General features: G+C 46.2%; 1 protein-coding gene across 2 annotated transcripts in view; it reads left to right on the plus strand.

The window, feature by feature from the left end:
- The first annotated feature begins 400 nt into the window (after window positions 1-400).
- Window positions 401-19,103, plus strand: part of znf407 (zinc finger protein 407) — a 133,515-nt gene continuing 114,812 nt past the window's right edge. For both annotated transcript variants that reach the window (XR_012949542.1, XM_076081474.1), the window contains exons 1-4: window positions 401-521; window positions 1,903-2,629; window positions 2,808-5,045; window positions 10,641-10,755. Coding sequence is in view for 1 of the 2 variants with exons in the window: in XM_076081474.1 (XP_075937589.1) it covers window positions 1,957-2,629; window positions 2,808-5,045; window positions 10,641-10,755 (3,026 nt within the window). In the remaining variant the exon portion in view is untranslated. The remainder of the gene's footprint in view (window positions 522-1,902; window positions 2,630-2,807; window positions 5,046-10,640; window positions 10,756-19,103) is intronic.

Raw genomic sequence — 19,103 nt, forward strand, 5'->3', positions numbered from 1 at the left:
AGAAAACTTCAAGCTAGGTAATTTACTGATAAGACGTGTTCTCAGTCCTCCTTGGGCCAATACCCTCCCTTGAATAACAAAAACAATACCATTATAGAAAAGAAATGATAATAAAAAATGAAATATATGCACAAATTGAAGAGCAGTGAATAGTGTTTTAAATATGTATGCATGGTGCTCTGCCTGGCTGGTCGTGTACTGTGTAGTAAAATATGACATTAAATGCATCACTTCCTGGCTGTGTGTGTTGTAACAATCACAATTCTGAGGAATCTTGGCATTTTCCAACGAGACGAGAATGTCACCAATTTGAACAATTTGAACGAGTTGACAATGCTCTGTCTGTCGGTTTCCCCCCAGAACGAGAATGCATCACGTGACCAAATCAGCTGACGGAAAGAAAAAAAAGAAGCAACGCCGCTCGCGCCGCCCTCTCCTGTGACGCAGGGCTCACGCTACGGTACGCCATTTGTGTCTAGCAGCAAAAAGCGCGGACAGTGGAAATAGTCGTATAACAAGAGGTAAGTTCAATTGAAGTTTGACTGTATTTGCTAATAATTACCTGAGTTGCTTTTACTAAAACGATAGACGACTATCGGGGGTGTTTTTAGGCACTGTTTCGGTCATATACAGCACTGTTTCAGAGGTCGACGTTAGCCTCCTTTTTGGGCCACTGTGATGCCGTCGTTTTCCAAGCCATGGAACGATTTAGACCCGCCTTTGTCCCGCTCTGATTGGACTACACCGCCGATGTAACAATGTCATTGGACGTGCGGTGTGTGTCTCAAAGTACAGTTGAGAAACATGTCGCTAGTTAGCAAGTTAGCCGCGGTAGCCAGCAGCAGTACCCACAACAACTTCCCCTCATATGTGTGGAGGTGAACGAGCAATCGACGCCATGAAAATAGTTTTCACGCGGTGTCTTACACTGCAACACTCGACCGTTGTCGCTGCAGTTTCACGTTTTTACGGATCCTACGTTTACATTTGCAAGCACAAGTGGACTGAAGCTCATAAGCATAAACAAGGCATGACCCTCTACACACACACATACACACGCAAATCTAGCTGAAGTACAGTATTTATTATATATATTTTACCTAAATCCTAACTAATAATAAAGGATAAAAGGCAGATAAAAGGTACATACATTTTGAACCTTTGTGACAATTTACACATGGATGTGCTGAAACAGATTTGTTGCTCAAGATGTCCCCTGTATATTTTACACGCACTGTATTATATGGCCGTTGAGAAAGCTGCAAGTAAGTAAAACACAAGCAAATGAAAAATAACACCCACCAGTTTGAGTGTTTTATGGCAAAAAGAAACATGCTGCAAATAGAGAAACACTTCTGAAGTGGCCGTGCATTGAGCTGTCTTAACCAATGTACAATTATGTTGAACATATGCGGCAGAAGAAAATACGTTGAGACTGTTGCAACACTAGAAATATGGTTATTCATAATGAATTTTTAAGCTATACTTCATATACTTTTACTGGTCTAATTGTGGCAACAACTGGAGCGCTATTGAATCATGTCTATAAGCATTTAGTAATGGTTCTTAAACCAGCATTGCCATATGTATGCACCATTAAATGACTGTGACTTAAGTGGACTTGTTTTCCCACTAAATGACCAGCAACAGCAAGCTCACATGCTGGAATGTTTGTACCAAACAGTTAGAGCCTGGAAGCACTAGATGGCGACATTTACTTGTGCTGAGGCTGATGGTGCTGTTAAATGAGTGATCGTTTTTCAGAAGCTTGTGTTTAACTACACAATTTGTGGCAAATGCACTTTACTTGTTTCCAGAATGTTTCTTTAATTCACTAAATTGTGTTGTAGACGATTGAAGATGCCATTCATATATTCCGTTTCTTTCTTTCTTTCTTTCCAGGAGTTTGATGATAGCGATCAACTTCACTGTTATACGATAACAGCAGGCTATGAAATGGATAAAGCGTTGATATCGGGAAAGGAGGCTGTTGAGGACAAAGGTTGTGATAATGACACCAGTGGGAAGGTGCAGCCAGGTGACGTGGAAATGGAGGAAACTAAAAGAGACTCACCCGGTGGGACCGCCAAGCCCGACGGACCAGATGAGGAAGTCGCTGAGAGGCTGCGGCCTGACTCTGTACCAGAAGATGGGGATAACCTCTGCACAGTTTGTGGCTTCTCTGCCAAATGTCCGAGATCGCTGAAGATCCACTCTTCAAGAAAGCACGGAAAGAACTCAAAGAGTACCAATAGAACTGCCAAGCCGGCCGAAGAAAATGAAAAAGAGTCGGACGGGAGTCCGGCTGAAAACCAACAGGAAGTAGACATGGAGACGGAGAGTGCTGCTGAAGTCAAACAAAACCAGGAGTCTGATGTTGATGAGCTGAGGTCAGCAGCTGACGACAGCAACATCCACACAAATAGTTTCACTGAAAAGGAAACGGTATTAGACAAACAGCAGGCAGATCAAGAGGAGGCAGTCCCCGCACAAGAGAGACGAGTTAGCAAGAGAACCCCAAAACCTAAGATGATACATTCGTGCAACTACTGTGGACAAGAGTTTAGGGACAAGTCCCCTCTGGACGTGCATATCCAGAGATACCACACCAAAGACACCCCATACACATGTGAGTATATGCTATTCTCAAGGTAAAGGTGAAATTCAAAATTCATGTTATTCTAAAGATGTTAGACAGTAGATAGTTTGTGCCATATATCGATGGATTTTTTACAGAGCATAACATGTTAATGATATCTAAATGATCTTTTGGCTGAATTGTGTGTGTCTTTTGAAATGTGTTTCAGTTGAGGCTGGCGAGAACACGGGTGAAGACAAGGAAGCCGAGGACCCTGGCAGCACTCTGAAGGCCACCCCGACCAGAGTGGCCGCTAAACGTACGTTCAGCAGGTTCCAGCTGAAGTGTTCACACTGCGATTTCAGGGTTAGCACCCCCGCGTTGCTTGAAAACCACACGAGGGTAAAACACCTTAACCAGGAGCGGTACCGCTGCAAATTGTGTAACTTCCTCTCGGCCACGTCCGAGTGGATGGACGCTCACCTGTCCTCGGACAGTCACATGCGGCAGCAGAAAGGGGAGAAAAGCAGCGACTCCGCCTCCTTTGACGCCTACGTCGAGAGCGTAAGCAGAGACGGCGCTGGAGAGGGTGCTAATGTGGACGATATGGTTCAGGTGGCTTGTGGAGAGGAGGCCGCTGCTTCGACAGAGGGGCAGCAGGTAACCGAGGCAGCTTCCATAGCTGCGTCGGTGGACGAGGAAGACTTGGAGCTCGAAACTCCCAGAAAGAAAAGAGGCAGACCAAAGCAAGGGTCCACGACCACTTGTGGATACTGTGGCCTGGTGGTGTCCAACGCTACCAACCTCAGTGTCCACGTCCGCCGCAAACACAGCAAGGAGTACGGCTACAGCTGTACCCTGTGCAACTACAGCTGCGTGACCAAAGGGGACATGGATCGCCACTGTATCACGAAGAAACATGTCAGACGCGCACAAGAGTGCGCCAACAACAACCAGGCCAACAATCACACAAGTGCGTCACCGGAGGAAGCCACAACTGGACAAGCACAGGAAGCGAATGCATCCCTGCAGAGCGCCGACAGAGAGCCGGAATCTGACGACTCCGCCGCAAACGAACGCAGCGGAGAAGAGCAGCCGCAGTCGGACACGAGCCAGAGAAAAAGTAAATATGACTCCGTTAGCGCTTGCAGCTATTGCGATTTTGTAGCTCAGTCGATCCCCTCGCTCCATCTTCACGTCAAGAGAAAGCACACCAAAGATTTTGAGTACGTCTGCCTTGCGTGCAGCTACTATGCCGTAACCAGCAGGGAAATGTCTCGCCATGCCATCACAGACAAGCACAAACAGAAAAGCCAGAAATACCTGGAACCACGAGAGAGCGAGGAACAAAGAGCTGCGGTGCTCCCGTTGGAAGAGGCCGTTGAGCTCGCGGAGGCCAACCCTAACCCTGAATGTGAACACCTGAGCCCCACAGAGGAGTCCGACTCTTCTTCTGATGACAGCCAAGCTGCCGAAAGTCAGACTGCAGCCGCACCCACGGAGCCTGTTGACGCTGCTGCTGCGGTAGCTGGTGGTGCAGATGATGAGAAGCAAGTAGAGAGTATCGCATCCTCCAGTAGTGGTGAACCGGATCCAACCGACGCCACAACTGGACTCACGGAGCTGTGTGAACCCCAGGAGGCTCCAGCAGAAGTTCATCCCGCGGACGATCAGTCTGCACAGCCAGAGAGCCGGGAGGAAGGGGGACAGCCAGCGGACGAAGAACCCCTGAATACAGACGAGATGATTTTAGACGCAAAAAGCGACGGCTTTCATTCAGACACACAAATGTCCAAAGCGCTTCCCTTCGATGCCTGCATCGTGTCCGTGAAGGCCCTCGCTGAGCAGGAGCAGCAGCTGGAGGAAGGCCTGTCTCTGGAGGGCGAGGCCGCCGTCATATGTCTGACCGGGGGATCGACGGTGCCCTCCGGCTTCCTGCCCCCCAACTCCGCGTACGTCAGGAAGCTCAGGCGCAAGATGATGAAGGTGAGCGACGAAGCCAAGCGAAGCAGCACCCGCATCCGCTGCGACGACTGCGGCTTCATGGCCGACGGCATCAGCGGCCTCAACGTCCACATCTCCATGAAGCACCCGTCCAAGGAGAAGCATTTCCACTGCCTGGTGTGCGGCAAGTCGTTCTACACCGAGAGCAACCTGCACCAGCACCTGACCAGCGCCGCCCACCAGCGCAACGAGCGCAACAGCGTGGAGGCGCTGCCCGAGGGGGGCGCCAGCTTCAAGTGCGTGAAGTGCACCGACCGCTTCGGAACGGAGCAGGACCTGTTCGTCCACATCAAGGAGAAGCACGAGGAGCTCCTGAGGGAGGTCAACAAGTACGTGTTGGAGGACACGGAGCAGATCAACCGCGAGCGCGAGGAGAACCAGGGCAGCGTGTGCAAGTACTGTGGCAAGGTGTGCAAGAGCAGCAACTCCATGGCCTTCCTGGCACACATCCGCACACACACCGGTACGTACGCTTCTTCTGTTTACTCACACACTCTTCGTCTTTCTGCTACTCTCTGTGTGCCACATACACAATTAACAGACGCCAGTGCAGTATGTATGCTGCGTAAAAGCAGGCCAAAGCTATTATCCCTCATCCCTCACAAACTGTATTTTCAATGCATTGTTATGCAATTTATAAACTTATTAGAAATGAGGTTTTGATCAGAAGGTAATTTAAAAACACTTATGTGTAACTTTGCAGTTGCTGCATAAATCATTCAACCTTCTGTGACTGATTTTAAAGCCTCGTGAGCACTTGAACACATCGCGTTTTGCCAAAAAGAACAATACCCTCTTTGTGTGGCTGCCTCAGCTATTAGGCCTTTTGTTTTTAGGTACAATTGCTTCGAGTTGGGAGACGCAGCCTCCTCTTTGGCAGCTCAAGCTAATGTTAAGGCCACTATCTACTGCAGCCAGGTAATAGCCGTTTCAGTAGAGGTGAAGGTAAAGACTGATTGAGCTTCAGACCAGCAGGAGAGACGCTAATGGACCCCAGATTGGGATTCCCTGAGCAACGCTTGGTCAGAGACATGTGCGACTCATAATTGATGTGTCCATTACCGAGACTCAGTTGTAATTATAGTCAATAAGTCTCTGTAAATGTGTTAAAGCTTAGGCTAAAAGCATTGGCGGTCCAAAGAGAGGTGGGCTAATAATTTAAAATAATCAATGCAGACGTATTCAAAGCCTTTAATTTCCCTTGTGTCTGTACGTCCACGTGTGTGTGTGTGTGTACGTCCACGTGTGTGTGTGTGTGTGTGTGTGTGTGTGTGTGTGTGTGTGTGTGTGTGTGTGTGTGTGTGTGTGTGTGTGTGTGTGTGTGTGTGTGTGTGTGTGTGTGTGTGTGAGCGCTCCTACGCCCAGCGAACGTGTGTATATGTCAGTCTTCATGGCTTGCTGATTATCCTCAATCCATTAAGATTTATCTTGTCATTTATAATGCAAAGCAGGGCTGCGTCGGTCAGGGCTTTCGGCTGGGAAATGTCCAGCAGGTTAAGAACATAGGGCGCTCCATTACTTCTCCCTGACCATGTGTATTAATTGCTTTTAAAATCAACTTAATGCAGGAACGAGATGCGAGGACGACATCAATAAATGCCCTTCTCTGCCTCCTGCGGTTCATCCCCCTTTCAGCCCAAACTTTAATGGGACTTTAATTGGAGTCCATGCTCTGTGCTTACCATGTGTGCGCATTGGTTGTGTGCATGTGTGTGAAGTGTCTGTTGTGTGGGAGATGAAACAGGACTGTTTCCACTCTCGGGCTCTGTGACGGTTGTCGGTTTAGGTGTAGGTATTGTAGCTTTTGTCAAAAAAAAACCAACAACATAATATTCCCTCGCTGAATACAGCATGAAGTACTTAAAAGCAGTGTGCGGATTTCACTCCCTCATGTCATCAAATTCCCATAAATGCAACGGGCCAAAAACGTGCGGCAGTAAAATATTTTGGATCGGCTGCTGTTGCTTTCGGTAGTATAAGAGGGATAATTTCACTCTGAGGAATCGTGTTTTGTCCTTTAATGTAGTACGTATGCCAGTCACCTTGTGTGCCCAAAGTCAGATTGCTTAAAGCTGCGAGGAGGTTAAAATCCGGATGATTAATGTGGAGCCACCACTTTCTTCTTATTAACGAATAGTCTATATGTATTCATAATTTTACCCCGTGTCATAATTCCTGAGTTTTGAGGTCACTTACTTAACGTTACTTAAGAAAATGAAAGCTGTGACACGGAGGTCCCAACAGATGGCTTCAAGTCAAGGGCACATCCCCGAGGTTTCAAATGATGAATACTTTGTTGTTTTTTAAGGTTTACCTCTTTTTATGCAATTGAGTTATGTTCTTGTTTATGAGATTACTTTCATTTATGCTGTTGTTATTTGTGGGAAGCAGCCATTTCTCTTCATTTTGACAACATATGCCAGTTGTTATTATTGCTAAGTTCCCTCATTACATTGAATTATTTACCTTTTTATGTGGCGGCCATTTATTCTGGGAGTTTGTTTGTGGGGGCCGTGGAGCTGCACAGAGGGGGGGTCTGCCGGGTTTCTGGGCTGGGAGCACGTCCACATCCTTTTAATTAAGACCTAGTTTTCATTCACTTGATTAATCAGTGAAATCAGGGGACGGTGGTGGGAGGCTGCACACAGATTTGTCAATTTGTCCCTTTTTTAAAGGAAACGCGTACACATGGCTTGTGTTTTGCCAATGAGGGTACAGCTGGAATTTGCATTTTGAGGCAAATTGGTCACTTTTTCACCGGAGTGAGCTGTCTGACCTCAGACTGAGCCTTGGAGTAAGAGACACGCGTGCCATGCATGCAGGCTCGCACACAGGATGTGATGTGTGTTCGGAGAAGTAAAACTGTAGAACAGGTAGAAACTTACAAACATGTCAGCTGTTGATACCCTTTCTAAGGCCGTTGAACCCTTAAAGTTATTTAGTGTTTTCCCCCAGGATTTTATATTCTATGAAGTATTAAAAAAACACCTTTAGAGCATCACGGGACGTTAACTTCTCTACTGAAAGCAATGTCGGCCACCAGCCTTGTATCAGATTGAAAGTGCCTGCACAACGGCCTATTTTCAAGTATTACATTTTGATTTGTATTGTTTCTGTGGTGAAGTGGTAACTCCCAGTGTTTACAGCTGTTGGATGCAGAAGCACCCAAAGTCGCCCGGCAGGTGTGCAACACTGTGAATGACTGAATGTAGTCTTTCTCTACCAATTTCAAACAAGCAGTTCTGTTTGTTCAACCGATCAGTTTGTGAGCACAGTTTGTAAAGTTTCCCCCAGAGCAGAAGAAGACATCACACACATTGGGGGGGTAAAAAAACCAGAACCCTCTCAATTCCCTTTTTAACGTGTTTTGTGAGTCCTCACTAAAAGGCCTGAGTGCCTCTTTAATGCAGCCGCATATCTGAACAGTTTGTTGCATTTATTTACTGGAGATGAAACTCTGTGTTTGTGAAACGGGAGATCAGGCTCGGTGACATGGAGAGAATCAAATCTCACAATATTTTTGACCAAATACCTCCAATATCAATATGCAGGGTTGACTTTTGGTGCCTTCACAAAACAATAAAAAAAACGAGATTTTTGATAGATAACCATCAGTAATGGTGACTGTAAAACCAGGAAAATACGACACTTATGCCATCCTGTGATATCCAAAACCTCAGACGATATCTGGTCTCATATCATGATATGGACGTAATATCCATATGTTGTCCAGCTCTGGAGGGAGAGATGCTTTTCTCTCCCTCTCCTCCCCTCTAGCTCACAGTTACTGTATAGTCCTATGGCTACAGTCATTTAAAGACAATGTGATGTATAAAGGTACATTTTGACTGGATGTCTGTAACCCTGTGTGTGACGGATCATGATGACTTAAACAGAGCTCGCTGCGTCTACTGTGAGGTAGGGTTGAAGCCGGACAGAAAAAAAGAGACATTTATTTATATGAAATGTATAATTCTCTTCCTCCAAACCGGAAGATTAAAGCCAAGGATATGACAGGAGTGTGTGGCATGTGCAAGGCTTAAGACATCACCTTGTGTGTGTGTGTGTGTGTGTGTGTGTGTGTGTGTGTGTGTGTGTGTGTGTGTGTGTGTGTGTGTGTGTGTGTGTGTGTGTGTGTGTGTGTGTGTGTGTGTGTGTGTGTGTGTGTGTGTGTGTGTGTGTGTGTGTGTGTGTGTGTGTGTGTGTGTGCGAGCGCTCGGAGTGAAACATTACACGAGGTTCCCCTCTCCTCTCAGGAAATGAATTAGTCATTCCCTGTCTCATCGGGGATGTGAGGGAGCCACATCGCCTCTGTGTGGATGGCAATATTAATTTAACATGACACTGCATTGATGGTCAATTTCAGTTTCACGGAGGCTGTTTAAGTGGAGTGGTGGAGTATTAATGTGATAAGATGTGGGAACTGAGGGACGTTACATCTCCCTCCTCTCTGCCATGTCTCATACTCAGCCAGCCATCTGGACAAATCAGCTCCCCACACGCCTCTCTCTCACCTCAACTTTAGGTTGAGTGAGCGAGCGTGTGTGTGTGTGTGTGTGTGTGTGTGTGTGAGTGATTGTCTCTCCTTCTGTTTGTCCATGGGTGGTTACGTCTTATGAATGTAATGTGTGTGTCTGCACGCACATGCATAAGGTGTGAGGTGGGGCTCCGAATCTAGATGTAGGTACGTGTTGGCGTGATGGTGGGTGTGGTGTGAGCGTGCGTGTCTTGTCTTTTTGTTTTTCCGGGGTGTTGATGATCGTGTTGTGTGATTTGTGTGTGTGTGAAACATTTGTCTGCACATTTAGGTGTGAAGTGTGTTTTATGTATAGGTTTTTTTTTTGTGTTTTGTTTGTGACTGTGTAGTGATTTGCGTGTACTGTACGGGACATGTGAAATGAAGAGGCTGGCTGGGCAACGGCAAAGCCCCCCCCCTCACCCCCCCACCTCCATGTTTATGGGCCTTGTTAGCACACGCTTGCCTTTCAATCTTCGTTACCGGCTTAAAATTCGATGTGTCGTACTTCCAGCTCACAGCAAGTGAACCGTGTATGAACGAATTAGTAATCTACACAAAGTGCTTAATCAAATCAGCGGCTGCCCCTGGAATAAATATTGTCGAGCGTCTTGGGATATTCCCTGCCAGCGGGCGAGGGTTCGCTCAGAAGATGCGCACGTGGATGCACCAGGCTGCCACTGTGTGATGCCGGCCTGAATCCGGCCCAGCCCGCCAAACAAAACGTCCATTTTATTTTTAACAAATGCACACTTTTTATATTTTTGCGATAAAGTGTAGGATTTAGCAACTTATGTCCTTGAATATAAAGTTTGGTATTATTTGTTAAACCCAAAGGAATACGTGATTTTTGCCGTGAATACGTGATTTTTTCGCCCCGACTCTGAAGGCCCCTTCCCTCTTTTTCACCGTGAGCTGGTAAATGTTTGTGCGTCACACAGATAGCGCCCTCAGCCCCTTCGCGGCTCTGCTCTTGAATGACGGATGGCGGGCAGAGGCTCTGCCACTCTCTCAAACGCCACCCCGCCCCCCCGGACTTATTAATGGCAATAATTAGGGAGAAACCTCCCTGAGAAGCCCGCCGGAGTGATTAGCGCTTTAATGATGGAATGGGAGGTAGTGAGCGCACACAGAATTGATTTACGCATTCGCCCTGACCTTTGGAATCCAATTTACGCATCCACAGGCAAAGGAAGAGTAGGTAAGAGATGAAGGAGAGTGACAAGGATAGATGGAGAGTGAAGGAAGAGACGCCTGGCACTCGGGAGTGTGACTGTAGTTTTTATGGGGGGCTGCAGTAAGGGCATCTGTTTTTTTTTCTTTATAATTCTGGAGTCATTTAATGGCTCTGGAGTTGGTTGAAGTCCTCTCACAGAACTAATAACGGTCCTACACGCCTGCCATTGAAAAAACGATCTGTAACGTAGAATCTGATTTCTGCCCAGCGGCTATGCAGTCGTGTTTCTTTGCGATTGCCAACGCGTTCTTTCAAACGTAATGTTATTGTGGGATGTGAACTCTCGTCGTGCTTTTGTTTTGCAGGATCCAAGCCCTTCATGTGCAAGATCTGCAACTTTGCGACCGCCCAGCTGGGAGACGCCAGGAACCACGTGAAGAGACACCTCGGCATGAGAGAGTACAAGTGCGACATCTGTGGGTGAGTTACAGCGACCGCCATGTTTAAGAATTTGATTTAAAACGCAAGGAGCGGAAACAAAGGCTTTGCTACGTCACAACTTAAGACGGTGGTCAACTCTTTACACAACTGAACAGACTTTTCCACTCTTACATAACTAGTGTTTCTCTCGTCTAACTGATCATTGTTACGAGCCATGAGGCCAGAAACTGAATTTAGATGATACCAGAACATTAGTGTCCCATATTTATATGGAAACATATTCAGGGATAGTTTAGGAGACATTTGGTATGTTTTCCAGAACAGCTGCCAGAGCTTTCAGTTGAAAGTGAGAAACAAAACAGCGAGTGGTTGTGTTGCTCCGGTCAGGTGTAGTAAGGTTTCACGTTGGTGTCTGAGGAGCGATCTGCTAATTATCCTTTGCTCAGCCCACTTTAAATTGCATTTGTCTCAAGCTAATTCATAATTCAATCCAATTTAACCCTGTCCGACCACAATGAGAGATTCTGTTCTGATGTATACTCCTTGTCAAAATCGTGAGATTTCAATCTGTAAAAAAAAAAAAAAAAACCCAACATTACAACCTTCCACGCACTGCTTAAATGAGCTGTTATATAAATATATATAACGAATATCATTTTTCTGTCTTTAGAGAATCATGGCACATTTAATATTCTGGTAGAAGCTCTTAATACATTGACTATTATTCATTTAGGAGAGAAGGCAATCAATCAAAAGGCAATTTAACATAAAAATAGCGAGACGCAGTCCAAAAACAATCCCAAGATTTCAGTACCAGTCACACCTTAATGTGTGAATAACGTTCTCTCACCTTCAACTGCCCCCAGGCCTTTTCTTAAGAAGACAAATGTATTGCTGCTGGTCAGCGTTCCTCCTGAATTAAAAGGTAAAAGATATCCGAGTTTACTCTGCCTACCCTTTTGTTTCAGCTGTACAAGTAATCCTAATTGCCAGTTTATGTTGGTAACCGCGAGCCTATAAATACCCAGCAGTGCCAGAGTACAGCGATATCCCGCTACCTTGTACCCCCCTGCATGTGGACCATATGTTGTGTTCAGCTGGTTCCATTCCCGCGGTAGACCTCCTCGCTGCCGTGCCATGTTCGAACGGACGTGTTAAGCTGTTTAACATGCAGTCGGGGGAATAGAGTAAATTGTGGGATTTCCAGCTTTGTGCCATCGAGCTTCTGCGGCTACACTCTCGGTAAGATGGAGACATATGTGGGGTTATTAGCTTCTCCCTCTGTGTAATTCTGTGTAAACCGTTGCATTTAGTTCAGTCGTGGGACGATTTTGTTCCTTTTTTTTTTTTTTTTTTTCAAAAGCCGAGCAGAGCGAATGTGTTTATTTGCTCCCGCTGATGTTTCGCAAACATATTACAGCGGGAGCAAACACGCGTTTGGTTTTAAACACAGCTTCTCCTTTAATGAGAGGAAAGGCTCATGTTTCACAAGCCCTCCAGCTGAAAACCTTCTTCTCCCAAGTGCTGCAAAATGGCTTTGGGCTTTTGACCAAGCGGCGTCTCGACTTTACACACGCACGCGCGTCTACGTACAGAGCAGTTTCCCCGGTATGCCTGTTTTTAAATGGGACTACTAAATACAGCCCCTGGTTTCACAAATCATGCGGGTGGAGGAGCCGAGTGCTGCCAGTGCCAGCCGCCGGTGACAAATCGGCCCTGTATGCGCTTTCAGTACTGACTGATCACCAGGCCATCGCTCCTCTTGACTAAAGAGCAGCAAACACAAAGAAAAGCCTCCAGAAACACCCTCATTAAGGCCAGAGCCATACATACCCGTTAGCCTGCACCCCCTTCCCAAACTTCTCACGTTTTGGTGCTGCGTCCTTAACCTGAATCTAAAGCACGCTGCTAACGGATGGCCACGTGTCCGGGTATAATGTTTAAAGTGAGATTATGGTGCGATTAAGTTCTGCATTCTCCTGCGGACGCTTAAGATACATTTCGTAACCAAAAAAAAAAGAAGTTTTTCCAGATATTTGTTTGTGAATCACCATTAATCATTTCAATTAACACACGACTATCTTGAGGCTGTTTTTTTTTTTACAATATAATATTTGTGTTTCATTAATTTATTTCATGCTCACAGACTCTCGGGCCTCCACGGGACATGAAGTTTTGCTGCTATAGTTTATTGCCATTTTGTTCAGAGCACCGGCTCAGCATATTGTTTGTGTTCTTTTCCTTTCCTTCTTTCAAAAAGACCCCCCTCACCCTCACCCCCCTCACCCCCCTCACCACCATCGATTGCCGTGTTTTCCTTGTTAAAGTTTCAGACCAGAAGATTATCTCGGCTGTGACGCGGCGATCGGGCGGCTGTGCTGCACCTCGGCTGTCCACCTCACTTCAGCGTCGGCGCACTTGTTGAACTGGTTGATAGTTAAAGATCATATTGTTGTGGCATTTAATTAACAAATGCAAATGCGAGGCCAGGACAGATTGGAGCCCCCTGACCACGCTGCCAATCACACCTGAGTGGGCCGGTCAGCGCCTCGCTCATCATCGCCAACACTTTATAGGCTTTCTGTCTCCGCCTCGCCGATTCTCTCCATTCCTCTACACATCCGCGTCCACGCCTCTGTCCGTCTGTCCGCCTGCATGTGTCTTTGTTTGTAAAACGGACCGCTCTGTCCTAATTCGCCCATAAAGAACTCTTTAAGGTGCAAAAACAGCAGAAAAAAACAAACACAAATTGGCTGTTAGCACACAAGATGAGATTCCTCATATTTAATTGGTTGAAAAGAAAAAATCTCCAGCATGTGAGACGGTAGATTCTTGCATTTCCTCACGGTTGTGTTTTGTCCACAGTGGGGCTCGGGCCACTTAATGAGCCTCCTCCTCCTCTCCTCCATCATCCAACAGAAAGGCCCTGGATTCAGCATTTCCACCCTCTCGTCCTCCCCAAAGATGCAACGGACATCCAGTGCTGTTGTAGGTGTTAAATTATGCATAAACAGTCTAAATGCTTTGAGGCATTGGTTTAATATCTTAGCCCGGGCCTTGGAAGCATTAACACTATCAGGGACGTGGATTGTCCTCTTGTGCACTGCCGTGTTTATGATTATGGGTCATAAGCTGCCCGTTTGCTAGGGTCACTTCAGGAATTCGAACAAAAACCTTTTGCTTTCTCACAACACACAAAAAAAAGTTTGCAACGTGCTGAAGTTTGTCTTCTCCGTGGAGGAGGCTGCATTGTGTTTCCCCCTCCCTCCCTCCCAGTTTTCTTGACTTAGTGTTGGAGGGAGTATATATAGTCATGATTTCATGTTGGGTGTTGTGTGTGTGATTTGACTGTTAACAGGATGGGGCTGGCTCGTGTCAGGGTTTTTATGTCCCCCCCCTGTCTTGTGAGATTGTCTGGTCCGTACCCAGAATAGCCCATCAGTTCCGCCCTGCGTGGCTCATCCGCTGTAATGTGCCTTAATGCCCGGGCCTGTATGAGTAGTGTGAGGCCTGGCAGTGACAGTGGAGGAGCATCTTAGCTTGCTGCTTATCCAAAGAAAGCCGTCACTTAACTCAGCCCCTCTATTGTCTCTCCACACCCCTCTCCTTCTCCCCTGACATGATTCTCTATAATCCTCAAACAGATTCTGGTTAGAACTCCCTGAGAACTATTTTTATGTTTTTTTTCCTCCCTTCCTTCCATTTAAACATTAATGGTTGTTGCAGATGAAGAGAGGGATCCCTATGAGGATGATTATAATGTCACTCCGCTGATGTCCCGCCGCCCCGAAATAATTGTACATCATCGCTTCATAACGTGTCAGAGGGACACGTTGGTGGCGTGCAATTAAAACCGCAGAATATAATACACCAAATTACTGCCTGTCAGGCCTATGAACAACACACTCGGTATTTGAGTTACACTTAATCATCACGTACATTAGCGATTTCGCTAAGATCCCTCCGCCCCACCCCCTCCCCCCTTCCGCTCATACAGCAAGGGCGTGAAACGCCCCGCTCCTTCCAGGCTGAGGGATTGTGTCTGCGGTGCAACAGCTCGAGGGGTAGCTACGTATTTATGTTGGCGTTAGACCTTCTGAAAGCTCCTAACGTCTGACATGTTTTAGGCTCTGTGTGCACCTGGAAGCCTGCTTGTGAATTCATTAACACACACGGATGTAAACAAATATATGTATTTGTACTTTTGTCAACCCTTAGATGCCTGTTCAAAAAAAAACGCAGTTAAACGCATGTAAAGTCAGAATAATCTGAAACATTTAGGGGAAGAATTGCCTCCTTTAATGTGGATGTCCAATCAGTAGAAGTAGTCAGTTGAAGCAACAAATTCCCCAGTGCGTGGAGTTCTCCTGCTGCTGGGGCAGTGCCTACATGTACCAGGATGCATTGCGGCCATATCATTCTTGCATGGCTAATGCAGCTGCCACCAAAGACAACACTTTATTTACACAATGAAACTTAGAACAGGAGTAGGGAGTTGACTTGTGCGCCCGCTGAGGCGGAGACTCGAACATCTGAGCTGCAGCATAACCTCGACGCAGCTGCTGTGTCCTCGCGTATCTCCCTGAACTTCTGTACGGATAAAATGGCAACCACATACTTCAATATCTTATGCATGTACTCCTTATCTAAATGGGTATTGCCCTTTTTTTTTTAAACTTGTTTTGATCAATCTAATTTATACGTGTTGGTCTTCAGTCCCAATCAGGAAGATGTACGGATGTTTACTGCCGTGGACACTTAAGAGTTTGTGTCTGGGAACACGGCCCTTGTCAGTCAGCGCGGTCCCCTTCACCAAAATAAACACATTTTGCCCTGATGCATTTAACTAAATTTAGTGCGCCATTATCGGAAATGAAATAAGTAACGCTAAAGGTCATTTGGAAAATAATGCAGAAAGGCTGGTCTGGAAAGGTTAAGTATGTGACGAAGCCGTTCTGATGATAACGAGGGCTGCGTATGGCTCGCAGAGCTCGGCATTCTGGTTTGACTCGGCACTCTGCGATCGCTCTTTATGACCGAGACAGCTTTACAGCCCGTTACCCCCCCATAACACGATAAAGCGCAGCATAATGGATTGGATGTGTTTAGTAGCCTTGGGCTGATGTTTGTAAAATTAATGTTTTTTGCAATAGAAACACACTCATGCACAGGCACACGCAGAAAAAAGGCAAGAGAGGAAAAATAGAGAGGAGAGAGAGAGAGAGAGAAATCAACTCCGGACAGCATCGATGTATCAATATAAATCCACCAGTGTGCAGTTAAACACTTTTTATACTTGTTTTGCAGCTGGATTGTCAAAACTTTATTTCCTCACAAGCGCCGCGTCCTCGCAGATATCTCTCAGCTGAAGAGATGACAACGAACACACGGCTTCATTAGTCCGGTCTGGATTACGGGCCCCAATACTCAGCAGAAAGGGGATGAACGCTATTAGATTTGTGTTTCAAATTACACGAGTACTTGGGGGAGATAAGTCTGTTTGCTCAGTCAGTCTCATGTTGGTGAAAGGGTGCTTTTTTGAAGAGTTCGAATGGGACCCCACACAGCATCTGCGAGCGCCGCAGACAAAAGGGAGGAATCTCTGTCAGCAGATCAGTCCCATTAGCTTTTAATAACAATCTCGTGTTCTTTAGTGGGCCCAGAACTGGGGCCTGGGGGCTTCATAATCAGAGCGTTTCACTTTAATCAAAGACAAACAAAAACAAACACTGGGTCCAGGCGCTAAACGGCGAGATCAGTAGTTGAGCTAGGGAGCCAGCGCAGCACATGGGCTTATGATAGTAAGTTATAGGACTCTGGGGGACCGTCTAACTTAAGAGGCCATTGTCCGCACAGTGTATGATCTCAGTTGCTCCCTTTCTAAAACATTAAACTTCTTGTGGTCTCAGCCTTTCTCAGCTTTTTTTTATCACTTTTTGTTTTCATTAAATCTCAACCTGCAGGACTTGCAGGACGAAAATGAAGTAGTAAATAGAATGGGGTAGTAATCTTTTTTTATTTATTTATTTTGCCTTTTTTATTTGACAATGAAGAGACGGAGACTAGAAATGGGGGAGAAAGAGGACTATGACGTGTCGTGACTACTCCGCTGTGAAGGCGCTCCAGCAGCAGTAACTTTTTGCCTTACAAGACCGTATCTTCATAGCATTTATTTATACACTTTGAATTTACCTTCTAAGGATTAATATCGCCTAACCAAGGCGAATTCGCTCCATTCGCTAGAGAAACATAAGCAAAGTTTGCTCCCTCCCCCTCCCTAAAAAAAAAGTCCCCACAAAAGAAGCACAAACTTTATCCTTTCAAAGTGGTTGAATTATTTAAAAAAACGTTGCTGAACAATCCATTCTATAGAGTTAATCATGTCATAGGTATATTGTAGGAATAAAAAACAGAAAGAGGGGAAAGTTAATGAGTGATTAACAGCAGCAATTAAAAGATGAAGAGGAAGGCAGATGAAAAAAGGGGTGTAATTAAAATATCAGTCCTCTCATTGTCAGAAGTGCGAGTGTCATCCATTGTGCACTTATTAAAAAGCTGGGTGGAGGGGAAGGAGCAAACGGCGCTTAATTCCAGCAGCACAAAGTGTCTGGTAATCTGCCCATGGATGGAGCTGCGAAAGGCCGTAACTCACGTTTAAGTGTTGGGGCCGTGTCATTGCAGGTTCACAGTCATGCATTTCTGTGTTGACACCCATCGGGGCAGGGGATATTTGGCAGTCAGGAGTAATTTAACTTAATTAATGGGATGCATATTTGATGGAGGAATAAAATATCCCGGCTCAGCAAAGTGGAAAAGGGGAAAGATTTAGTGGGAGTTAAAGGTGGAGGGGAGAGTAATTTGTGCATTCAGTTACCGGCTGCTTGAGAGACAGAGAGGGAGAGAAGGAGGAGAGAGGAGGAAGCGAAGGGGAGGATGAGAGATGGATGGTTGACACAAAGCTGAGCTGATGTGTAGAGGGGAATGGGCCGTCCTTCCATTGAGAGGGCCATCAGACTGACAACGCTTGATTTAATTGATATCCGGACTGAGCGCTTCCTCAGCGCAAACAGACACATTACGCTGGTTTGCAAACTCGTGGTAGCGCTTCCGGCTGCCAAGCGCCTTTTTTTAATATTCATGAGGGGGCTTTTAAGGGTGTTCGGCAGCGGCCTCCTCCTCCTCCTCCTCCTTCTTCTTCCTTCCTTCCGCCGCCGCCATCGCCCGCTTTCCAACATGTCTTTACTACCAATGCGCACACTTTACCCTGCCGCGCGATCGCGGCAGACACGCTGGTTTTTCCCCGAGACAAACCCGCGGCCTGACGGAAAAGCTGTCACGCCGCTCTTAATCTCCCCTGGCACTTTTTAATTGACTTCCTGTAGGTATAGATTACTTTCACGGCGAGTCTGCCACCGCGATGTTTGATATCGTCCCGGAGACTGGCACCCGGGACGCTTGTAGCTCATATCTCGGTCTCCGTCTTCCCTCTCTTCTGCCATCTCTCCCCCCCTCTCTCTCTCTTTCTGTGTGATGGCCAGACTTATTGGGGGAACGGGGGAGAGGTAAAACGCAATCAGTCATTGCCATCATCATAATTGAGCTGATGTTCCTGCTGGGAGTGCTGGGGAAATGTTGGCTTGGGTGGAAGGGAGGCTCTTTGTGTCTGACTGAAGCCGTTAGTCGCATTAGGCCGACGTACAGGGCAGGTGCCGGGCCCTCTGTGAGATTGGACGTCAGCCAGTTTGTGCTGTCCGATGGATATGATGTGGTTTGTTTGATTACGTACTGTATTTATCGTCGAATGAATCAACACTATGTCTGAGGTAAGCTCTTGGGTCTAATGAAACAATTTGATCAGGCTCCAAACAATTATTTGTGGATTATGGTTATGATTAGTGGTTCAGGTCAAGTCAGGTTCATTTGTATAGCCCAGTATTGCTTACGGTGCCTCGATGAGCTTCACAACACCACGACTTCAGCAACCCAGCCTCAAGAAAAAACTGGCTGAAGAGAAAGACGTCGAAAACAGATTGGAAACAACAACACAGTTGCAGGAGCTAGAAATACAAACAGGTTTGTAATCCAGCAGCGAGATTATATTACGTCCCGTTACCAGTATTGTCCCAATGTTGTGTCCAAGGCTTTCTTTTTTTTTTCTTCCTCCATAACTGGGATGGAAATCTCAGAGAAACACAGAGTCTTTGGAAGTTTTCAGATAATTTGGCCTTGAAAAATGGTGACATTTCAAGTTATGAAATACTGGCACAAACTGTCTGCTGTCGGTGGCTCGAGTCCAAAAAACAAAAAAAAACATTGTTAGTGATACAAGCCTTCATATCCATCGGTTCGCCAAATACCACTCTCACTTTGTGTATCACATGTGGTCT

The sequence above is a fragment of the Anarhichas minor genome, unplaced genomic scaffold (assembly GCF_050575085.1).
Source record: "Anarhichas minor isolate MPS153535 unplaced genomic scaffold, ASM5057508v1 ptg000080l, whole genome shotgun sequence".
NCBI lineage: Eukaryota > Metazoa > Chordata > Actinopteri > Perciformes > Anarhichadidae > Anarhichas > Anarhichas minor.